The sequence below is a fragment of the Triturus cristatus genome, chromosome 5_2, assembly GCF_964204655.1.
Source record: "Triturus cristatus chromosome 5_2, aTriCri1.1, whole genome shotgun sequence".
Classification (NCBI taxonomy): Eukaryota; Metazoa; Chordata; class Amphibia; order Caudata; family Salamandridae; genus Triturus; species Triturus cristatus.
Window position 1 is genome coordinate 1,042,813,971 of NC_140588.1, and position 21,572 is coordinate 1,042,835,542.

At 44.7% G+C, this 21,572-nt stretch overlaps 1 protein-coding gene across 1 annotated transcript in view; it reads right to left on the bottom strand.

Annotated features, from left to right (window-relative positions):
* The window catches only part of LOC146829640 (relaxin receptor 1-like), a 1,041,377-nt gene that overhangs the window by 25,806 nt on the left and 993,999 nt on the right, over positions 1 to 21,572 (bottom strand). Inside the window, exon 15 of the mRNA XM_085608325.1 lies at positions 5,344 to 5,754. Coding sequence (XP_085464451.1) covers positions 5,344 to 5,754 — 411 coding nt within the window. The remainder of the gene's footprint in view (positions 1 to 5,343; positions 5,755 to 21,572) is intronic.

The following is a 21,572-nucleotide window of genomic DNA, read 5'->3' on the forward strand; positions in this document are numbered from 1 at the left end:
TACAAATCAATAAAGTCATGGGATGTACAAACTCCATGCACTTACTTTCATTAAAATATTTATTTATTCTCACCTTCTTAAAATACGCTTTTCGCAATGTAGCCAACGCGTTTTGTCTCTTTACATGAGACTTCTTCAGGGCTTATTCTTTCATTGACTATCATTAATAGCATGAACTTTATTTGTTCTCCTCCAAAGAAAGGCAATGTCCAAATGACAGGTTTGGTCCCCAATTAGAATTCATGCATATATTTAGAACGGCTATGCCGTTCTTTTTGGATGGTCCCGAGGACCAGAGTTGGTGAGGGAAACAGCGTGATTGCATTCTGGCGGTGTCTTTTGCCAATAAGTGAGAATGTTGTAAAAGGTATATGTCACAACCAGACTGATTCAACAATGAGAGCACTGTGGACTGCTTTAAGGGATTATTCAGGTCCAGACGTTAAAACGAAGGACCTGGAAGTTGTGGAATAAAAACACTAAGAGGGGGGTAGCTAAATAATGGCCGAGATCCCCAAATATAATGTGAAGAGTAAGAAGCAACATTGCAGTTGGGAAGCCTGGAACGTAGATAAACGGAGGGGCCGTGTAAAGGGCGTGCGGAGGAGCAGAAGAAAAGGAAACCAAAACATGATAAACAATAAGGACATCTCTACCAAATATGAAAAACCTAAATAACAATGACAAGAGTTTGTTATGTTGGGTTACAACTCAAGGAACATAAACCAGATGGAAAGATGGATGAATAGGCCAAACCCACAGAGAGAGAGCAAGGGTCCCAAAGGCGGAGCCTCTGAAGTTGCGCGTGTACCATGGTGAAGGGCGCTCTTCTCCTTCAGCCGCAGTGTAACCTCCCTGCCTGAGCACATCGGGTAGTGGTGGGTGATGATCATGCGCTTCAGTGCTCATCATGATGATCTTTGCCCTCCCAAAGTGTCTAAAGTACAGATCGTCTCTTTGCCATAGTGGTGGGATATGGTTTGCCTCTAGCAGCAGGGCCTTTAGTACGTCGCCATCTGGATCTTGTTCGGGCCGTGTTCTTTTGCGAGCCAACAGGCTGCTCCTTCGGTGCAGGGTCCGTGATGCCAAGGATATTGCAAGCCTCTTGGAGCGACTGTATCGGATGCTATTTCCCGTCGTAGCGAAATACAATTCGAAAGGGATGACCCCAGGAGTATGAAATTCCCAGTTCGCGTCAGTCGGCACTTATGGGACAATAGTCTTACAGCTTCTGAAGAGTTCTTGCTGACAAATCTTGATATAGTACCTGGTGAGTGACCTCTAAATTGTATCGGGTGAAGCTCCCGGGCCCTTCGAAGGATATTCTCTTTTGTTTGGAAGTCGTGGACGCAGATAAGGATGTCAGCAGGAGGAGCTCTGCCCGAGCTAGGTGCACTCACACAATGTACTCAATCCAGTTTTGGTCAGAGCCTTCACATAGTTTTTGGATATGGTGAAGGAGTGCTCCCACATATTCCCTGCGGTCAGATCCCTCTGCCTGAGTCGGGACCCCCTGATACATTGGGGCATATCAGCAACAACAGGCGATAATTATCGCTAAGCGCACTTAGCACTACGATAATTATCGCCGGCTATCGCTTATTTTCATCACAGAGATAGCGCGCTATCAGCGACGCTTATCTCCAGAGCGATAAAAACAACCGAGTTAGCTGCCAAATGTGCAATTATCGCTGGGATTCCAGCGATAATCGCACAACATTTGGCGCTACGTTGCTGATAGGGCTACACATACTTAGCCATGATATCCACCTTCCATAGAATATCATGGCTAAGTCAGTTTAAAAGCAGGCGTAAGGAAAGTAGCGCTAACCGAGGTTAGTGCTACTTTTCTTATCACTCTGCAGGTTAGGGTGAGGCTTGATAATAGGAGAAATGTCGCTTAGCGACTTTTCTCCCGTTATTCTAGGGAGGAACGCCCACTTTGCATCTCATTAGAGATGCAAAGGTCGGCGTAGGGAAAAGGGGTGCTAACACGAATATGCATGTTAGCAGCCTCTTGCTGATAGGGCGATGGTTTTATCTCCGCTTTTCTGGCTTTTAAAGCCAAACAAACTGAGATAAATCCCTTGCTGATAATCCCCATTATTCCTTCGCCACCGGTTTTCCAGGTCCTCGGTGTGTGATTGTTAGTCGACGTGCTGCTCTTTTAGACGTAAGACCTCATGCTGTTATAGCCATTCTATTTCCCCATCCCGGGAGGTTTTGCAATCCTCCATTGCTGAAACTCTGTCGCCTACCTCTTGTAGGGTGAGTCGCACATCCTGGAGATCTGAGGAGAGCTCTGTCTTCATGGCTTGCAAATCTTCAAAGAGAGCAAAGAAAAGAGTCTCCAGGAAGGAATTCGCCACAGGGCCCTCCATGTCCTCTGGGTCTTCAGACTGGGCTGTGTCCATTATGAGTGATTTGTTGCCTCTTGCCAACCATGTGTGGTTCGTCAGCAGGCCTTTGACGGCTCGCTCCTTCTTGGCCTTGGACGTCGACATGGTGAGGATCCCTATACAGCCGGGTTCGAGGGCTGCTTCCTGCTTAGGGTAGTACTAAGGATAGCACAGGGTCCAGAGGTTGACCAAGAGAGACATTAGGTCCCCCAGGGAGGAGCCAAGAGATCCAGGAGAGCTCAGATCAAGTCCCCCGAGGCTCAGAGCCGTGCCCCTAGATCATGATGTCATGAATCACCACCGGAAGTCAAATCCAAAAGGGCCCAGGGGAGCCACAAAACCCCTCTGATGGTGCAGGTGTTCAGGCACTACAGCAAAATAAGAAAAGGATCCGGCCCTAACACCACTGGGGAAGATGCAGGGAATCCACCTGGCAAGCGAAGCCGTGCAAGAGTGACACGCACCCCTGTACAATGTCTAGATGTGCCTCTGTATCCCTACGGTATTCAGAATCCACCAGGGTCAGCTGCTTTGTGTGAGTGGGACCCCTGTGAATAAGGGGGCCCCTCATAGAGGCCACTTGAGCAGGGTGCGAGGGTCACACAGCCCGGGCACGTTACAATGTGGCAGGTATGTAGACAGTAGGGTGCACCAAGGGGATCCCCAGGAGTGCCCTGAGTCCATCTATGCCTGGGTAGGGTGGCTGTGTAGGTCCCTCATCGGGCCACTGATACCCCCGCGCCACCAGTAAGAATCTGCAAGGAGGTAGGGGGCCACAACGGAAGCCCCGCAATCTAAATATGCTTCCAGAGATCTTGATGGGGCCCAGGTCTGGTACCATGCCACGCTCCCTCATGTTGGGCCTCCGCTTTCCCCAGTAGCTCTCGGGTCGAAGCTGGCCAGCCCCACATGTTGTTACCGGGCTTCCGGTTGTCCCAAGCCAATAACAAAGTGAAGTAGGAGGGAGGGTATGTCACAACGTTCTCCGCCCCCTCTCAAAAGCCTAGGGCGAAGCCGACCAGCGTTGACGCTTTACGCTCTCAGCAGCTCCGAGGCTGGGGGTCAGCGTCCACCAGTATGGCAAGGAGTGCAGCGGCATGCACGGAAGTTAATCGTTGGCCGATATACTGTGGTCACAGTCTCCACACATCTCCCCAGAGCCCCTGCCAGGCACGCCCATCCGTGGCGGTAGGGAGGGTGCTGAGTTCCACTGGCACTCATGCAGGAAGCAGGATCCCCAAACCTCCAAGGGATCCCTTGGATCAGTCAGGGAGGCCGCTAAAGATGGCTAAACGAACGGCGGGACGGAGATACCAAAGAAGACACCTCACTCGTCCACCACCTTGGCCAAACGTGAATTAAAACAAGAGAAAACCATCCTAAAATTTTGAAAAAGTTTGCTAAACTTCTGTTCTACTTTCAGCTTCAATGATGTGCCATTTTACAATGTTGAGGCCACGATGTTGAAATGGTTTCGTCTGTAAAGATAACGATACAAATTTACAGTACAATCATAGTGGAGGTATTTTTGATTCTACCTTCAATTAGGGCTCTAAGGTTTCTGTGGTTCTTGCGTGAGTAGCTTATTCAGTCCAGATGTTTTCTTTGCATCGTGGGATTTATGGTCCTGTTAATCCCATGAAAACATGACTTCAGGTGCCAGTATGTAAAGAAAACAAAATTTTCTACGAATGTTACTAATACATGGGCCTGGAAAACACGAGAGTTCTGCATGACTATACAAATCACACCAACGAAGAGGTCCCATCTGTTAGATGATGAACGCAACAGACCTTTTTCTCCACAATTAGACTATTGAAGTGTCCACCTGATTGGTTGGGTCATCTTACCAAATAACATATGTTTCCATAACCCTTATTCATCTGCGTTGGTTCCAAGTCATTGAACTATCCATGGAACACGTTCAGAAGATCTCAGGTCTAGGCTCCTGCAGCACAACCTCCCCACACCTTGGCGACCAAGAGGGAAAAATGTATAGGTAGCTCCAGGGTGGACAGAGCATGACTAGGAGGAATACTTCAGCCTTCCACGCTTGTCGTCTCAAGAGTTACCTTCCAGAGTCCATTTGCAACAGACACCCTTCTACCACTGAGCTCAGTGAGAGAGTACCTATTATGATTGTCCTATTATGATTGTTCATTCATCTATTCCATGCAGCCAAAAGACCCGATTCAGGGGGGAGACTCACAATTTTTTAACCCAAAAATGTCTTGATTTAAGCTGTCTCTCACCTAAAATTGCTTCTGCTTCAATAGAAGTCAATGGAGAAAGCACATTCCTCTGTTTCCCCCAAAAAATATTCCACTTTCCTGTGATGTTGGCATTATTCGCTCTCAGAGAGAGTAGATCTATTAGTTTGTAGCATAATAGAAATGGATAATATAATACCAACCCATCAAAAACTATTCTCTTTTATCAGGTTGTATGTATTCTCTCTCAGAGGTGGGGAGCTCCTATGGGCTCGAAAGGTCGCAATCAGAGACTTTTTACGGCATGGGCAAAGTGGGCCATTTCCCAGGCACCCCACCTTCCAACGGGCCCCCTAAGAAAGTAAACCTTCTCTATATTAGACCTTTATCTAAACCCTTTCTGCCTACATGTATTTCTGACTGTCTCTATCCGGGGCCATCTTAACGATTTTTGGGGTCCCGGCAATGCAATATATATTTCGACAGTTTTTTGGAGACCCTGAGAAAGTTTAACCTATAATTTAGTTTTGTTTGGCATCATGCAGGCTTCAATTAGCAGTAAATGGGTAATACAATTTAATTTTATTCTGTATCAGGGACCCAAAAATATGCCTTAAGATGACATTGGTCACAATCACAAGTAATCAGCCCAAATGAGCACAAATCTGAGGCTTCATTTTGAACATCGGAGTTACAAGACCCCCCACCCCCCACCCTACTGGGACATGATTTACCTAGGAATATGCTGGCAGAGTAATCCCTGGCTCCCGGCGTCTCCTCCTCGTCTGACTGAAGAGGGAAGCACACACCGTTCCTGCCGTAGAAGTTACCAAATGAGGCCTCGTTCCAGAAGGGGATGACGGTGATGAGCAGTCCCAGCAGCCAGATGGCCACCAGGGTGGAGATCGTCTGCTTCCGGCCAGCCCGGAAGTGGCTGAAAGGAAAGACGATGCAGAGGTACTTCTCCAAGGTCATGTAGGTCAGCAGCATGACGGACACCTCGGAGGACAGCATGGCCAGGGACCCGACCAGCTTGCACTCGCTGCTCTCCTTCCAGGCCTGCGCGTGCCTGTTGTACTCCCCCTGGAACTTGAGGTCAAAGGCGCCAATGCAGAGGAGGTAGATGCCCATGAGGCAGTCTGCACCTACGCAGGGAAAGAAGAGAGCCGTTAAGGATGGTCTGGTTACTGCCCTGCACCCACAGCACAACTTACTATGCCAGGCCTCAATCATGTCATGTGGCACCATGGTTCCAGATACCATACCGTGACTAAACGTATCACTCCATGCGACACCACGATATAACTCACCACACCATGGAATAGCATGACATGACATACCATACCATGATGTAAGATACCTTACCGCTGTGTGGCGCCATACCATGACATAACCCACCACACCATGTGTTAACGTAACACACCATACCATGACTTACCATACCACCCAATGCCACACTCTTATATGATACACCACATCATATCTTAATGTCTAAACACCCAGCACTATGCCTCAATATATTAATGTAACACACCACACCATGTCTTACTTGCTGCCTTAGGTAACACACCATACAATGGAATCCCAAACAAACAATGGTAGCTAGGCAACTCTATACTGCACCACCTGCAGTTTCCACAGAGTATGTACACTTGCTGTCCACCTCTATAAGTCAGCTACCCGATGGTCCAAGATTTAAACATGTTTTATATTAGAGAGGCAACATACATGAATGAAAAATGAAAATGATCTTTTTAGTAAATCAATCAGATACACAATATTTATTAGAAGTTTTTCAAAATCTTTTATGCTCTTTATTCTTCTTCAAATATGAACAAGAGCGCAGTCAACGCGTTTCACCCATTCACGGACTTCATCAGGACATGGTTTGTTTAAAAAGAAATCCAAACAAGACAAGTTTAGTGGTTTATGGCAAAAACAGTAACCATCGAATAGGAACACGTATGTAGAGGATAAACCTCGAGTTGTCCAAAACCATGTGTTCGTGATGTATAGGAGAGCGATGCTCGTAATGCTAAAGTGCTGCAATCCAAAAGAAGTTCAGTAGTCCAAGCTGTATGACTACTGAACTTTGAATTGCTGTGCTTAAGCATTATGAGCATCACACTCATGTACATCCTATACATCATGAACACATGGTTTTGGACAACTTGAAGTTGTGCTAAGGGTAAACTGACCAGATACAAATTGACCCTTTCCAAGATCTTATCATTCCGGATGCTAAACGGCCATTCCCTAAGGTGACCAGGACTCTTTGCCGACAATGTATGGGTCTTCACAGCTACCAGGTCATCTTTAGGACTTGGCCACGACAGCACAGTTACTAGAGTGCACTGGCTAAATAAGGAGCATTTTATTAAATTAGGACTTCAAAACATGGTGTAGTAAACAGAAAATCAAGTTCATGATTTTCAAAGCAGATTCCATATACAATAAAAGCCAATGGCAGCCTTGCTTCCATAGCACAAGATGATGCTAGTCCAGGTTATGATAATGAATGTTAATTGTTTGGTTAATTAAAACCTTAACAATTTATCACAAGAATAAAAGTCATCAATAAAATTGCATCAATTTAAAACCTAAAAGCTTTACATACACAGTTAATATTTTAGTGGGATGTGTGACATACAATTAATATTTACTAAGTCCCAAGACAACACCATTCTGCCACTCAATTAAGAGTGGCTTTTCTAACCTAGAAATAAAGTAACTGGCGTTCTCCACTTAAATAGCATGAATAATAATATCTCTTAGTCCAGGTTATCACCTAATTATGCTGTTGCAGGCCTACAAGGCCCTCCATGTCCAAGGGCCAGCATACATCAACCACCGCCTGAACTTCCACCAACCTTCCAGACACCTGTTCTCCGCCTCCCTCATCCACACTCCCGCGTCCGCCAAAGCTACAGTGGAAGATGCTCCTTCTCCTGTCTCACTGCCAAGTCCTGCAACAAACTTCAACTTTGCCTCCACACATCATCCTCCCACCCCGAATTCAAAAGGAGACTTAAGAACTGATTCTTTCACTCATCCCAGTAAGAACCTATCGCCTGGATACCCTCGCGGGTGATTAGCCGTACCCTACAAATCTGACTTGATTGATATGCTGCTAGCAGGTGGCATTGCCTCTCGTGTTCACCAGCAGCCTAGTGATCAGCAGGCATCAATGCGGCCACAGTACTGCTCCTGATGTCTCTTCTTAACCACAGCTTGAAGGCTACCTCGGTTTCCAGCGCACATTCAGTTTCTCTCTGTATATGTTACCTATTGCTTATTTCTTTTTGCTTGCTATGTCCACTTCAACTGCTCCTCGGGGCAGCAGGGACTCCATCTCTCCATACATGTATATCCTTGCCCAACTGGGGGCGAGTGGTGGACGCAGTGTTAACTGCTCATAATATTTGGAATCTATTACATTAACTGATGCTCTGGTGTCAAAAAGTGTGCTCACCGGAGTTCTGCATATGTGGACCACTCTCATGGGAGGCAGCCGCCTCATGCGCCCGCTCACCCGGTGAAGGACATCAGAAAGCAGTTGTCTCTATCCTAGTCCTGGTGAGTGTTCAGCTTGTACCCACCGAGCTCTCCCGCCTCCACGATGTCTTCAAGCGACAGCTGTAACAGGACTACAGACATTTGTCGGTGCAGCTCGGGTGCCATTTGTGACACCTTTGAAAAATGGTTGGCTTTCACGCATTTTGAGAATGTCTTCCCATTGGCGGGGCATGCAAGAGCCACTTTGTGTTAGAAGGAACAGTTCCCACAGCTATCTCTGGGTTCGGGGTTGGCACTTGGCACGCAGGGCCTGGGCATTGTTGAACAGCGTCTGCCCATTCTACATTGACATTTGGTACCTTCTGTGGGATGGAAGCGGGCATCGCCTTGCCCAGTGCTGCTTCCATCTCGTCAGCCTGGGTATTTGATAGTTTGTGTGAGCGCATTAATATGAGAATATCATCCAGCATGATACCTGGTTGGTGGAGGATCAGGCGCAGATGAACCGAGTACTGACACCTGTGTATGATTTGCGACTGGATCTCCGGTTTATGTTGGTGTAGGTACTTGTTAACTTTCTCAATCGGGCGTAAAACATATCCACTGATTCAGTTCTCGGTTGGGTGGCCTGGTGTAATTTAAAGCATTCGTAGTCGCGGTTGAGTGTCAAAGTGATAGTTGAGAGCCCTCACGGCCACGTCGAAATCAGTGTCATCCCCGGTATTTGGTAGTGTCTTAAAGAGTTCATACAACTCTGCACCCCCTAAGTGCAGGCGTAATGATCATTTTATGGCCCCATCTATCTCTCGCGTTGTGCGGAAATAGTGCTGTAGGTGCCCAATAGCCCAATCCATGATATCATCTTGGCACCGCTGTGGTGGGATCCGACAGTTTGCTGAACAGTGGCAGAGGTATCACAGAAGCATGGGCATACGGGGCTGGGTCCACGCATGTTTGATTTGGAGGCTTCTGAAACCCCAGGTACATAGTGCTGAAACTGAGGTGAGAGTGCGCAGTAGCATGGAAGGGCAAAGCAGCAGCAAACAGGGAGTGTAAGGTAGTGCTTGTGGCTTATGGAAGCAACAGTCTGCCACTCTCCTTCCAGCCTTGTAAGAACACACAGTCAATATTATTTTCCTACGGTGGCATAGCACACCCCTGTCTGAGGTCACATGTTAATGTGTGGCTTGAGGGATAATGGTTGTCACACTCAATGGGACACAGCCTCAGCAGCAGAAAACAACCCACACCATCCCCCACCTACAGCAGAACGCTAGAGCAACAGGCGTGTGGGGCAGCTCACCTCCAGGGAACATGCAGGGCATGGCCACACCAGGGGCCGACAGTGGAGGCTGTACAGTCCACAGGCTTTTCACCCCCCTAGGGCTCATGTGGGGCCGTTCAGATAGGCCGCAGGGCACAGCAGGGAAGGAGAGGTGTCCAAGCTCCGTTCCCAGGAGAACAGGGCCGTACATCCGGCGCCAACACACTAGGCTACGGCAGGCCGATCTGAAGGAGTCATTGGGCGGGGCCATGTGGATGAGTGAGGCCGGCTGAACACAGGGAGGTCGATGACAGCCACTAGCCAATGCGGGCCGAGCAGTGCTTAATCTGTAAAATATTAAGTGCCAGGGCTCTGGCCAGGAGGCCAATGCAGCTTGCACCACCCATCGCCCTTGTCATCGCAGCCAAAACAACTACTAACCATCTCCCTCGCATGTAAATGCGACAGTTCAGATTATTCCAGGTTCCTAAAGCTAAAGGAATGGCTGAGGAGGCCATTCCTTTAGCTTTGGGGACAATGTTTTAATGTATGTTGTTTCCCTAAACAACTGTTATATTGCTGATCTCTAAATTACATTAGCAGCGCCACCTTGTGGCAGACTGCCCTAAGTGTGGTGTTGACAATTAGGTGCCGGTGCTGAGCACCGGACACCAATTAAGTGCCTGTGCACAGCACCTGAAAGCACCGGCTCAAATTAAGCACTGGGGCCGAGGCAGCGTCAGTCCCTGCAGGTACGAGGCGGTACAACCAGAAGTACCTCTCCAACCGGCCCAGGCAGCATGGGTGCCTGACCGCCAGTAAGACTCCGGGCATGCAGTGGCCAGCAGGCAGTGTGGAGGAGCAATGCAGCGGGCAAATAGAAGCAGAGGAGCTGTGCTCAACAGCAAGGGGGTCAGCCCTGCAGTGAGTGAGACTGTGCTTCAAGGTGTGCAAGTCAGACTCGATTACAGGAGCTTCACTTGTTCCCATTGGCTCTCCCTGGCCCTGTTGAACATGTGTTAGTTTTGCTGCAGCCTTCTGCAGGATTTTGGGTCACTATTAACAGACCCAGCAGAGGCTCTAAAGGTGCAGAATCAGTGGTCACCCAACGCTAAATGAGGCGGTGGGGCTGGGGCACCAGTTTGGGTAAGGTGGGGGCTCCGCCAATGTATGGTTGAGCTCTAGTGCTGTCAGAGTTTACAGAAGGCCCTGTGTTATGGCATGGCCAGCACTAGGCCTGAAGAAGGGCACACATCAGAAATGTGCCGGGCACACAAGAGAATAGTTTACCATGTAAACAGAAGTAAATGAGGCTGATGCATCTGCACAGGCCTCAGACTTCAGTGTAAGCCACACATCAGGGTACAGAAAGGGGAACATGTTTAGGGCTTACAGAGGGACAAACAGAATTCCCCTTACTCATCACCAAGAAGACGAAACCAGTCAGCAAAATTCAGAATATAAAACTGCTACCGACCCTCTTCAGATTAACCCAGGTATATGTATGCAAGTAAAGATAAATGTAATCTTAGGAAAAACATGGCTTTGTGCCTTAAATCAGCATAAGCAAACTAATTTATACCCCAGTCACAACAAGAGTAACATACTCCCCTTCGCACAATTCATTATTTCTGGATAAAAATGCAGTGTTTGCATTCTCTTTATAGCTTAGTACATCATAAATCATGCAATATTAGCACAAAGAAAAGCACCATGTGTGTTTCCTTAATAAACACATCAGTGTGTAAGGCAGACATCTGAAATAAGAGAATTCCCAGCACGCTGTCTCACAATGAAAGGAATGAATGGCTTTCCCTCGCATCATTGAAATAAGGTTAACTCTTCAGAGGAGCACCAGGGGCATTATAATAAATTAAAGCGATAGCCAGCCCTATCAAGCATTAAAGGGCCACCCAGAGAAGAGACATTTCTCCTTCCCCAGACCTGCATCTGTAACCATCACCAGCAATGACCATCATGAAACAGTGGTTCCAACCTGTGGTCCGGGGACCCCTGGGGGTCTGTAAAGCTTATTCAAGGGGTCTGCGACTGCTTGGAATATTAAATAATATTAAAAAATTAATGAAGGGCTTATAAATTAAAAATAGCCAAATGTAAACCTGAACATTTTAAAATGTTCTATAAATGTGAAGAAATTTAAAATTGGAGGTGTCCTCATTTTGATTAGCGGAAGCAGTGCAAGTGCATCCAACAGAATGTAGTATGGACGATTAGTGGTCTCAATTGCATTTATAAAAGGTCTAACCTTTCCATAACATATATATATATATCAAGCTCCCTGGGGTGTCCTTCATTGAACCGCACTTGACCACAGCCAGCCTTACCCAAAGCTTTTTATTGGTATGGGCGGTTACATGCACCGGTAATTAAAAAGCATCTCACTTGGCCTGACGCGTCGAGTAACCTCTTTCTCATAGGCTTTCAGTCAGAAGAGTGCACAAAGGGCCTCCCTCTTTCATTCACAGTTCACTTACACTCAAACAGGATTGAGGAAGAGTCCACTTGCAGGGTCCATACAGGACAAGATATGTGTGCTATCCGGACCACATTTCCCACAATGCACAGTCTCATTCGAGCTTCCCATTGGTGGGTGTACAATATGAAAATGGCGAAGTGGGTTCAGCGTTTGCACACACCGTCTCCGTTCAAGCCTCTGAAGAGAAGCGTATGGAGCTTCGAAACGCGTCAGGCAATTCCATTACGGAGCGGCTTCTAGAAGAGGATCCTCGTCCCTGCCTATCATAAATAAAGCTGCTGCTGAGCGAGTGCTACTCACCAGGTGGACAACCTTTGGATCAGAATATATATATACATATATATATATCCAAAATGAAAACCCAAGGTTTGGTCACGCTGGAAGAACACATGGGCATAGACTCCAAGTAGATGAAAGACGGTGTTTATTGTAACATCATAGGGTCCAAATGACACGTTTCGGCCGCCGTACTGCAGCCTTGATCGCATGGGTTTTATATATATATATATATATTCCACAAAAACGGAGTTCCATTCGCGCTCGTAGACCAAAAACACACCAAAATTATCAGAGTAGAGTAACCATGAGGGGGTTTATTAACTCCATAAACCCGCCGTGACGCGTTTCACCCGAGAACGGGCTTGTTCACACAGCGTTTGTCAAAACATTAAAGCATTACATACTTTTTCGCATGAGGTCATGGACAGAGTTGACGGACTGACAGTGCTATGTTGAAAGTTCATTGTTAAGTGACGCCATCTTGTGATGTCTGATATGTATTAGCCAGACTGCTCGTATTGCAAATAGTGCACGATAAACAATGTCAATTCGTTCATTATCGATAACAAGTTGATCGTAATGGCAGATTAAATGCCGTGTTTCGTAACGTCATAATCAAGTGACAATGTGATGCAAATAGTGCCTACTAAGTATTGTCAACTCGTCTAAATGTATTCTCAGAAGATGACAAATTGAGCGCAATAGTAGATTTAGTACCAATTTTCTCGTCATGTTCACCAACAGTTAATATCACTAGGTAACTCATGCTATCAGGCAAAAGTGCATGATGGATAATATTATTGCATTGCTATTGCATTGAATACGTTTCAGAATTGACACATTGTTAACATCTGCAGTACTGTTATACACATTGCATTGCTTTCTTCATACCATATCAGGCATAGTGCCCTATGTGTTTCCTAATGGGCATAACTTAGACGAAGAAATGGCAATCCATTTACAAACTGAATAAGAAATCTAGTCCTAAGGCCTTTTTAGTCCTACTGAGTATAATCGTATGTTTTTTAACTCTGCTTTTTTAACTCTGCTTTGATTTCAAGATTTATAATGGCATAGCCTGTAACACACGCATGTTATTGACAATGGAATCCTCTCTTTTGTCTCTCCAACAGGAGGAAAGGAACGGAACATGTCTTCACTCAATGACAACGGTATCCCTACCCTTTTCTTCATATACCTTCCAGACAATCTGCGAGATACAGATAAGAACTTGGAGATATTATTTGATGTTGATTTATTTTCACATTTTTTCACGTTTGTATTGTAATTTGCAACATAGATTACAAATTGGGGATGGTAGACACATAGTTTACAATGAGACACAGGGGGAAAGCAAAATATACAGTAAAGACAGACTATGACAAGTACACATTGAGTTCTCGGGCACTATGCCTGATATGGTATGAAGAAAGCAATGCAATGTGTATAACAGTACTGCAGATGTTAACAATGTGTCAATTCTGAAACGTATTCAATGCAATAGCAATGCAATAATATTATCCATCATGCACTTTTGCCTGATAGCATGAGTTACCTAGTGATATTAACTGTTGGTGAACATGACGAGAAAATTGGTACTAAATCTACTATTGCGCTCAATTTGTCATCTTCTGAGAATACATTTAGACGAGTTGACAATACTTAGTAGGCACTATTTGCATCACATTGTCACTTGATTATGACGTTACGAAACACGGCATTCAATCTGCCATTACGATCAACTTGTTATCGATAATGAACGAATTGACATTGTTTATCGTGCACTATTTACAATACGAGCAGTCTGGCTAATACATATCAGACATCACAAGATGGCGTCACTTAACAATGAACTTTCAACATAGCACTGTCAGTCCGTCAACTCTGTCCATGACCTCATGTGAAAAAGTATGTAATGCTTTAATGTTTTGACAAACGCTGTGTGAACAAGCTCGTTCTCGGGTGAAACGCGTCACGGCGGGTTTATGGAGTTAATAAACCCCCTCATGGTTACTCTACTCTGATAATTTTGGTGTGTTTTTGGTCTACGAGCGCGAATGGAACTCCGTTTTTGTGGAATATTGGACTACCGGTTTCCTCCACCGGCTTCGCGCCACCCCTCAAAGGGCTTGAACTTCGGTAGGAGGCTGCTTTGAAACATATATATATATATATATATATAAATATATATATATATTACCTACTGGCGGTCGCCAGTAGGTAGTTATAGTTAGGACCACGTTTCCATAGGAAATCCGCAACATTCTATTTTGAATAACTTTGGCGCCGGTTGACGAATCCTCGCGAATTTTTCAAAATAGGTGGGGCGCTACGCTCCGCTCCTACCTTGAAAGTCTCGGGGGGATTCGTCAAGCGGGGGCTGAGCTAAAAGGGGGGTCCCAAAACGCGTTTTTCCCATGCATTTTTCCATAGGACCTTTAGACACAGCTACAGCCCGAACGGCTGAACAGAATTACTTGAAATTTGGCAGAGAGGTAGTCCTCAGGTCAAGGAAGTGCCTTTTGTAGGTTTGGTGTAAATCTGTTCAGTAGATTCTGAGAAAATAGCCTTTAAATCAATATATATATCTGAGCCAGCTTACGGTGCGCTTACGGTGCGCTTACCGTACGCGTACGGTGGCGTGCGCGAGCGCGATTCTGATTGGCCCTTAGATCTTAGTAAACATTCGAATCGGTCGAAACCAGGAAGCGGCGGCCGCCATTTTCTCTCTCGCACTGTGACAGGGGGTTGAAAAACAAAGTGCAAATCATGTAAAGGGGCTGTTTACACAGCTCCCAAGCACCTAGCCATGTCGAGGGAGTCCCCAACGATCCCCCAAGTGAAAAAAGGCAATTTTAATTTTTTCGAAAATTTCGCCGATTACGCTTACCGTACGCGTACGGTAAGAAATAATAATAATAATAAAAAAATATCCACATTCTCCCTACCCCGTGTGCAAAAGGTGCCCGAAGGGCACCTTTTGCGCATGGCTCATCAGAGATAAACAAAACATATATTTTACCTGTCACAACGATGCTCATCATATGACCTCCATGTGCGTACGGTGCGCGAAGCGCATCGTGCGTTCATGGCCCATCTAGCGTAACGTGGGCACGCGGTGCGCAAAGCGCACCGCGTGCTCACTGTGCGCGCACGGTGCGCGAAGCGCACCGTGCGCGCACGGAACGAACTGCGTTAAGTGGGCGCGCACGCCACAAATGGCGTAAAGTAACTTAGCATTTAAAAAACCGTACAAATTCACTGAAAAAACCATAGGTTTCACACACGTTATACTTAGGAATTAGCATTTAAAAAACCTTGCAAATTCACTGAAAAAACCATAGGTTTCACACATGTTATTTATTTATTTATTTCTTTATTTATTAATTGAATTTATATATGGCGCACAGCTACCCGGAGGTTTCCCGGCGCCTAGGACAAAGCAAAACAGGCAGGATCAAGAAGTCAACCTAGAAGAGTTACTGGTTAAAGAGCCATGTTTTAAGTTCCTTGCGAAATCTAATAAACACCTTTTCATGACGTAAGTAAGTAGGAAGAGAGTTCCAGAGGGAGGGAGCCAGGAAGGCAAAAGAACGTCCCCCCATTTTGGCACGTTTGATTCTGGGCACCTGGATTTTTTGTTGATTGGAGGATCGGAGAGATCGTGAGGGTTGATAGCGTTGGACCAAATTTCTAAGGTACTTGGGAGCTGAGCCCGTATTGATTCTATGCATATAGCATAGGGCTTTGAATTTGGAGCGGCTCTCAATTCTCAGCCAATGAAGTTCACGAAGAGCACCCGAGGTCGGGGCAGTTCTGGGGAGTTGGCAGAGAAGCCTGACCGCAGAATTCTGGACTACTTGAAGTTTGTGAAGCACTTCTTTATTTGCACCCAGATAGAGCACGTTTCCGTAGTCCAATCTGGAAATGACCAGCGCCTGTACAACAGTTCTTTGGGAGGCCGCTGGAAGCATCCGGAGAATTTTTCGGAGCCACTTCAGAATTAAAAAACAGGTAGAGGCTACTCTGATCACCTGTTGTTTCATAGTCAGTTGGTCATCGATAATGATGCCCAGGTTCCGTGCTGAAAGAGATGGGATGGGGGGATCACCCATCTCAGAGGGCCAATGTTGGGGGCCCCAGAGTGGTTTATTATTTCCAAAAATGAGGAGTTCGGTCTTGCCACCATTTAACTTGAGTTTGTTTTTGTGCATCCAGTCTGCTATCTTAGATAGTCCTGCTTGCAGGGAGGGAGGGTTGGAGGTTTCTTTGTGGGAGAGTGAAAAAATAAGTTGAGTGTCATCCGCGTAGGAATAGATGGTCAGACCCGCTTGTTCTGCTATACTTGCCAACGGACTAACATATATATTAAAAAGTAGGGGACTGAGAATGGAGCCCTGAGGGACTCCATAAGGGGATGCATGAGTCAAGGAAAGAGCTGTGGGGGAAAAGACCTGGAACGTCCTATTAGATAAAAAGCTGGACAGCCACAGGAGGGCCTTGCCGCCGATGCCCTTAATGTTAAGAATTTTTAGGAGAAAAGAATGAGACACGGTATCAAAAGCTGCGCTTAAGTCCAAAAGGATAAGAGCTACCGTTTCTCCTTTGTCAACTTGTTGGCGGATATTTTCGGTCACACCCAGTAAGGTCGACTCAGTTGAAAAACCGGCACGAAAACCAGATTGAGAGGAGTGGAGGATGTTGCCGGTTTCCACAAACTGGGTCAGTTGAAGGTTAACATGTTTTCCAAAAATCCAAAATGTTATAGTTAGCTGGACATTTTACTGATAAAAAAACCAATGAAATTCCCCCGTTATAGTTACTGTAGGCAACTATAACTCACGCGACCGTAATCCTCTGCTGATGACATATGTGTCTTTATGAAAAAAAAAAATTTCTAATATATGTATAGCTAAAATTTAATGGAAGAAGACATGGGCAAATAAGTGTCTAAATACAGTATTAGCATCAGCAGAGGATTACGGTCGCGTGAGTTATAGTTGCCTACAGTAACTATAACGGGGGAATTTCATTGGTTTTTTATCAATAAAATGTCCAGCTAACTATAACATGTGTGAAACCTATGGTTTTTTCAGTGAATATATATATATATATATATATATATATATATATATATATATATATATATATATATATATATATATATATATATATGTGTGTGTGTGTGTATGTATATATTACCTACTGGCGGTCGCCAGTAGGTAGTTATAGTTAGGACCACGTTTCCATAGGAAATCCGCAACATTCTATTTTGAATAACTTTGGCGCCGGTCGACAAATCCTCGCGAATTTTTCAAAATAGGTGGGGCGCTACGCTCCGCTCCTACCCTGAAAGTCTCGGGGGGATTCGTCAAGCGGGGGCTGAGATAAAAGGGGGGTCCCAAAACGCGTTTTTCCCATGCATTTTTCCATAGGACCTTTAGACAGGGCTACAGCCCGAACGGCTGAACAGAATTACTAGAAATTTGGCAGAGAGGTAGTCCTCAGGTCAAGGAAGTGCCTTTTGTAGGTTTGGTGTAAATCTGTTCGGTAAATTCTGAGAAAATAGCCTTTAAATCAATATATATATCTGAGCCAGCTTACGGTGCGCTTACGGTACGCTTACGGTACGCGTACGGTGGCGTGCGCGAGCGCGATTCTGATTGGCTCTTAGATCTAAGTAAACATTCGAATCGGCCGAAACCAGGAAGCGGCGGCCGCCATTTTCTCTCTCGCACTGAGAGTGATTTTTAAAATATAAAGCCCAAAAACATGTAAAGGGGCTGTTTAGACAGCTCCCACACACATAGCCATGTTGAGGGAGTCCCCAAAGATCCCCCAAGGCCAAAAACGGAATTTTTATTTTTTCGGTAATTTCGCCGATTACGCTTACCGTACGCGTACGGTAAAAAATTAAAAAAAAAAAAAAAATTATCCACACCCTCTCCACCCCGTGCGCAAGTGGTGCCCGAAGGGCACCAATTGTGCATGGCTTATTAAACCTGAGATAAACTAAAATATTTAAAAAAATAATAATAAAAAAAAAAATTATCCACACTCTCTCCACCCCGTGTGCAAATGGTGCCCGAAGGGCACCATTTGTGCATGGCTTATCAAATATACGAAAAATTAAAATATTACCTTTCAAAACGAAGTGCATCATATGTCCTCCATGTGCGCACGGTGCGCGAAGCGCATCGTGCGTACATGGCCCATCTAGCGTAACGTGGGCATGCGGTGCGCGTAGCGCACCGCGTGCCCACCGTGCGTGCACGGCACTAACTGCGTAAAGTGGGCGCGCGGTGCGCGAAGCGCACCGCGTGCTCACTGTGCGCGCACGGTGCACGAAGCGCACCGTGCGCGCACGGAACGAACTGCGTTAAGTGGGCGCGCACGCCACGAATGGCGTAAAGTAACTTAGCATTTAAAAAACCGTACAAATTCACTGAAAAAACCATAGGTTTCACACACGTTATAGTTAGGAATTAGCATTTAAAAAACCTTGCAAATTCACTGAAAAAACCATAGGTTTCACACATGTTATAGTTAGCGGAAATTTTACTGATAAAAAACCAATGAAATTCCCCCGTTATAGTTAGTGCAGGCAACTATAACTCACGCGACCGCAATCTTCTGCTGATGACATATGTGTCTTTATGAAAAAAAAATATTTGTAATATATGTATAGCTAAAAATGTATGGAAGAAGACATGGGCAAATAAGTGTCTAAATACAGTATTAGCATCAGCAGAGGATTGCGGTCGCGTGAGTTATAGTTGCCTGCACTAACTATAACGGGGGAATTTCATTGGTTTTTTATCAGTAAAATTTCCGCTAACTATAACATGTGTGAAACCTATGGTTTTTTCAGTGAATATATATATGGCCTTTGCACAGTACTCCTAGTTAACACAGTTGAGGCATCCTCCTATATTCCAGCTAACTCCCTTTATTTCAATTTTAATTTTTAGATTTTTTTCCTTTTTTGGCTAGAAAAGGAATATGTCTTTTCAAGCACCGAATCTTAATTGGTTTATTCCAAAGTGAATTCTAAGCACATTTTGCACATTATTTATTCAGGTGTTGCACATATCTTTGGCACTTTATAACATATGACCTAGCCCAACATATCGCCTATCCTTGAATATGGGTCAAAAAATGAATTTTAGTAAGGAAGTGAAATTTTATAACATAAAATTGGTTTTAATTGTTTTAAGTGTTTTTACATTTAGAATGCTTTTAACATTGGCCAAATTGTATATCCTCTCATTTATTTCCTATCCTTTTTCTATGCCACATGGTTATGATATTAGTATATCAATATCATTGTACTCTTATACTGTTTTTATTGTATTTATACAAAGAATGAATTTGTTTACATTTATACAGCGATAATAGCAATGATGGTCTTTCGGCATTAGCCGCGAATTGAATAACATAAAACAGAAAAGTTTTAATCTATCTTTAAATGCCTTGAAAGGTGGTTTTATAGATTAATTACGCTGTATGTCCTGATTGTTTCTAAAACAGTATATACATGTACCTACTTTTTAAATATCATGCACAATCAGCCTGTTGACATTTGGCATTATGTTGAGATAAGGATATGTTGGAAAACAGTCATATAGTCTGTCTTCATGGTCAATTACTGCACGAGCACTTATAAAAAGGGAAAAAAACTAATGGCATGTCATGTGATCAAGGGCTTGAGAGTCCGAAACGCGTCATGGCGGCATTTGTTGCAAGCAAATAAATCAACAACAGCACTAATTGGTGTCCGTTTCCTGCTTTAGAAGTTTCGGCGCACTGGAAGAACTTCTGAAAAGTTTGGATTTTGGTTTATATATATATATATATATATATATATATATATATATATATATAAAATTCAGTGAAAAAACCATAGGTTTCACACACGTTATAGTTAGCTGGACATTTTACTCGTAAAAAACCATTGAAATTCCCCCGTTATAGTTAGTGCAGGCAACTATAACTCACGCGACCGCAATCCTCTGCTGATGCTAATACTGTATTTAGACACTTATTTGCCCATGTCTTCTTCCATTAAATTTTAGCTATACATATATTACAAATATTTTTTTTTCATAAAGACACATATGTCATCAGCAGAGGATTGCGGTCGCGTGAGTTATAGTTGCCTGCACTAACTATAACGGGGGAATTTCAATGTTTTTTTACGAGTAAAATGTCCAGCTAACTATAACGTGTGTGAAACCTATGGTTTTTTCACTGAATTTGCAAGGTTTTTTAAATGCTAATTCCTAACTATAACGTGTGTGAAACCTATGGTTTTTTCAGTGAATTTGTACGGTTTTTTAAATGCTAAGTTACTTTACGCCGTTCGTGGCGTGCGCGCCCACTTAATGCAGTTCGTTCCGTGCGCGCACAGTGAGCACGCGGTGCGCTTTGCGTACCGCGCGCCCACTTTACGCAGTTAGTGCCGTGCACGCACGGTGGGCACGCGGTGCGCTATGCGCACCGCATGCCCACGTTACGCTGGATGGCCCATGTACGCACGATGCGCTTCGCGCACCGTCCGCACACGGAGGACATATTATGCGCTTCGTTGTGAAAGATAATCTATTAATTGTTCATTGGATTTATATGCCATGCACAAAATGTGTGCTTCGGGCATCTTTTGCACACGGGGGAGGGACAATGTGGAATTTTTTTTTTTTTAAATTAATTTATACCGTACGCGTACGGTAAGCGTAATCGGCGTTTTTTCGAAAAAAAAAAAATAGAATTTTTTGCCTTGGGGGTTCTTGTGGGAAACCTTAATCAAGGCTTGGTGGTTAGGAGCTGTCTAACATGCCCCTTTACATGTTTTCAACCTTTGTTTTTCCTCCCCCACTCAGAGTCCCAGAGAGAAAATGGCGGCCGCCGCTTCCTGATTTCGACCGATTCGAATGTTTACTAAGATCTAACAGCCAATCAGAATCGTGCTCGCGCACGGCACGGCAATAATACTGTATTTAGACAATTATTTGCCCATGTCTTCTTCCATTAAATTTTAGCTATACATATATTACAAATATTTTTTTTTCATAAAGACACATATGTCATCAGCAGAGGATTGCGGTCGCGTGAGTTATAGTTGCCTGCACTAACTATAACGGGGGAATTTCATTGGTTTTTTATCAGTAAAATGTCCAGCTAACTATAACATGTGTGAAACCTATGGTTTTTTCACTGAATTTGCAAGGTTTTTTAAATGCTAATTCCTAACTATAACGTGTGTGAAACCTATGGTTTTTTCAGTGAATTTGTACGTTTTTTTAAATGCTAAGTTACTTTACGCCATTCGTGGCGTGCACGGCCACTTAACGCAGTTCGTTCCGTGCGCGCACCGTGCGCGCACAGTGAGCAAGCGGTGCGCTTCGCGC